The sequence below is a fragment of the Anabas testudineus genome, chromosome 8, assembly GCF_900324465.2.
Source record: "Anabas testudineus chromosome 8, fAnaTes1.2, whole genome shotgun sequence".
NCBI classification, from domain to species: Eukaryota; Metazoa; Chordata; class Actinopteri; order Anabantiformes; family Anabantidae; genus Anabas; species Anabas testudineus.
This window is the reverse complement of record NC_046617.1, coordinates 10,743,996-10,747,333: the sequence shown is the minus strand read 5'-3', so window position 1 is coordinate 10,747,333 and position 3,338 is coordinate 10,743,996. Positions and strand designations below refer to the sequence as shown.

General features: G+C 40.7%; 1 protein-coding gene across 1 annotated transcript; it reads right to left on the bottom strand.

Annotated features, from left to right (window-relative positions):
• Nucleotides 1-606: 606 nt before the first annotated feature.
• aanat2 (arylalkylamine N-acetyltransferase 2) lies at nucleotides 607-1,589 on the bottom strand. Its single transcript, XM_026351171.1, has 3 exons — nucleotides 1,424-1,589; nucleotides 1,011-1,165; nucleotides 607-912 (listed from the first exon to the last, which is right to left on the bottom strand). Exons 1-3 carry the CDS (start codon nucleotides 1,587-1,589, stop codon nucleotides 607-609), a joined length of 627 nt encoding a protein of 208 aa, XP_026206956.1.
• Between the last annotated feature and the right edge of the window lie 1,749 nt (nucleotides 1,590-3,338).

Below are 3,338 nucleotides of genomic sequence, written 5' to 3'. Positions count from 1 at the left end.
TTTTTCTCTGCATTACCAGAAAATGCCTTTTCAATATTTATTTCAAAGACAAAGCACATTTCATTTGTACAAGCATCCATCCATAATGCATGATAACCACGTAGGTCCTGACTCACTTTTAAATTAATCACACGTTTTAAAAGTATGTGGTTTACGAAAGTACAATGATATTAGCATCACTTCATTAGATTTCATGTTTTGAATTTTAATTTTAATTCATTTTATAATGATTTTGCAAAAAAACAACAATAAATGGAAAACAACAACAAGCTTACAAAAAGATGCTTCTGGTAATAGAATGAATGTAATTTGAAAACCTAAATTATCAATAGCAAACCTAATGGTTCAATCTATTTGCATGTGTCCACTCTTTGTTCTCTCCATCCTCACACAGTCCTCAGTAGCTGTTTATTACAATACCGTGAGGTGATGACATTAGGTGATCAAGTAAGACCTGGAAACCAATAGTGAACCCAAACCACTGGTGCACACTGGCCCTGCACCTTCTCCTGTCCAACTGTGTGTTTTGTTAATCCTCTCCGCCCTGAGTCCAAGTTAGAGGTGAGTAAGTGGAAATGGGTGTTAGGGAGTTAGGATTTGATTTGACTACACACCACTGTTCCGTCTTGCATATGCCTGCCCACAAAGCAGGTACTCCATCTCTTGGAAGTGCATGCTGGACACAGAAATGGCTGATGGCCCTTTCTCCTTGAAGCCAGCCTTGCGGTAGAAGGGCACCAGGAAGTCTTCACAAATCAGCAAAGCTCGGCGGAGGCCCGGCATACAGCGCAGGTACTGCATATAGCGCCACAGGAGGATGGAGCCCTTGCCTTGCTGGCGACAGTGCCGGTGTACTGACAGCACATGGATGTGCACAGTGGGAGTGTCTGGCACATGGCGAGTCATTGCCTCCTTGAGGAATGAGATTACACAGAAGAATTAATGATCTCATAAACAATAAGACCCAGAGGTCAGATTAAGATTGGCCTACACAGATTTCCTACACATACCTGTGAAAGCCTCTCCTTGTCCCAGCCAGAGCCAATGATGAAAGCTACTAGTTGACCCTCCTCAAACCAACCCAACGACAGCTCAGGGCACTGACCCAGGAAGTTAAGCACCTCATCCAGGGTAAGTGGACACTCTCCAGACACAGACACAAATGCTGTGGGGCCCGGGTTGAAAAGAATCAGTACATGTAGACAGTCATGTCCAGAGACTGAGACGAAAAATCTGTTCTGTTAAGTTAAACTTGCACTTAAACACAAAAACCCCTACAAAAAGTCACATTTCAGACTTTTTCTAATGACAGGTTGTTTATTTTTAACAAACACATTAAAATTCAGGCAAATAATGTATTTTGAATAGCAGGTTAGTTACCATGTGGAGCACCATTTTTTGTGTTCAGTGGAACTAGACTTACCTTCTCTCTCAATCTCAAACACACTGATGGCGTCCTGTGGCGTGAGGTTCCTGAACTCGCTGGCGGGAAGCGTGTGTCGTCTCTGCCGCAGAGGGCTGACCACTCTTACAGGCATCTTTAGAAAGAAGGGCTTGAGGAAAGGTGAGCTGCTGACCTGCTGTGTCATGTTGCCTCAATACTACAAGAAACGGTAGCACTGATGATGTCACAAAGACCTCTTGATTATTTCTCTCCTTTTTGAGCCTTTTGCAAAAAAATCTTAGAGGGACGCAGTCAAATAAGGTTGAAGTCCTCTCCTCTTGCTCTGCTTGTAAAACTAACCTCAGTGGGCAAGAGGCCGACCTCTGTGTCTATCCTGCTCCTGCCTCCTTCTCCTCTTCTTTCTCTCTGATCTCTACTTTAAAGCGTTCATCTCAAAGTAGGATAGCTGTCTGTGCACGTGCCTCCAAAGTCTCTAAATCCCTGCTTTCAAAGGACTGACAGTTTGTTCATGGGGTTCATGGGGTTTGTTTGTTTGTTCATTATCCCATTTTTTTTCAGGGATAGTCGCATCAATCTGTATTTTCAATTATTCACTGTGAGGTATCGTTTTAACGTGTTATTTCAGGTCAGATGAGCGTAGTTTTTATCACCACACTACATCAGCAGAGAAGAAAGATGTTTCAGATGATGACGTGATGTTAGAGATAGTATTTACCTAGCACACATATGTTGATACATGCAGCTTTTAGTCATGTATGTGTTCTCCAGGGAAGGAATGAGTAAGACATGGTGTGACTGGATGCCAGTGTACACATGTTGTTGGAGATCCAGGGCATGTGGGCTAATTTATCTGTAGTGAGTCAGGGGGAGGATTTGTGTGGATTGCTGTTAGGATGATTTCATGCCTCAAAGAGGTTTATCACAGGCTAATTAAATGAGAGAGCACTAACTTTAACTGGGCCGAGGTAAATTATTTACACAGGATATAGTTTTAACTATCACCTGGACACCTGGACAGTCTTAAATATGAAAATGTAAAGACATACATTCAGAAATGAGATTATCAATTGTCACTTTGTCAGAGCAGTGGGCCAGTGTTTAAAATAATTCTTCATTAGGTGTTATAGCCATGTACATACATAAATGGCAAGTCATGAGGTTACCATGTTTCAGGTTTTAGACAAGCTAATGCATTCAAACTGAAGTGAGTGAGAATGTGAGAATATTAGCTTTATGAACGTACAGTATAACCTCACCCACTGACCTTCTCTAGTTATAAGTGTCGTACACCCTAATCTCATTTACAGCCCTGGAGTATGTGTTCACACATTTTCTCAGTGTATTATGTTTTCATAGAGAAGCCCGTTGCCACAGTGTAACTCAACCCTCATTAAACTTTAAACTGTGTGCACCTGTTGGTCAAGATAAGCAGAGAGCAGCAGTTAACCATTACAGCAGTATCTTTGAAATATGAAACTTAGATTTTAAATTTCAGGTAGATCCTGACGTGTACTGCTTGATACTCAAGATTCAGTTGCATTAAGTAGGTCTCATATGAAAATACCAATAACTTATTTGAGTACTTACTAGTAAAATACTGTACGTATTGTAACCAAGTGGGAAAATGACAAAGCGACATGGAAATGTCAAAATTAAAAATTTCTGTTTCAAAAATGAATACGTGTTTAGAGAAAAAGACTGAAAATCAGCTTGGGGTATAAATGTGAATCTAATTAAATGATCATGTCTTTAATGAAAAACAATGACGCAACTGCATTTTTGCATGTGTTAGTGTTTGATCTATGATTCATCTACTTAGCTCCGATTTGTTGACAATAGTAACTTTTGCTGTTTATCCTCCATCTCTCTGGGACCAGGCGAGGTTTAGTTGCCAGCAGCACTGCTCACTAATGAATGTATTCAGTATGTTGCA

Bases quoted from the DNA above. Each gene is read 5' to 3' on its own strand.
- aanat2 (XM_026351171.1), bottom strand. From the start codon at position 1,589: ATGACACAGCAGGTCAGCAGCTCACCTTTCCTCAAGCCCTTCTTTCTA. The intron at 1,166-1,423 runs GTAAGTCTAGTT...CGGGCCCCACAG, and splicing joins GTTTGAGATTGAGAGAGAAG to CATTTGTGTCTGTGTCTGGA. The intron at 913-1,010 runs GTATGTGTAGGA...TCATTCCTCAAG, and splicing joins ACAAGGAGAGGCTTTCACAG to GAGGCAATGACTCGCCATGT.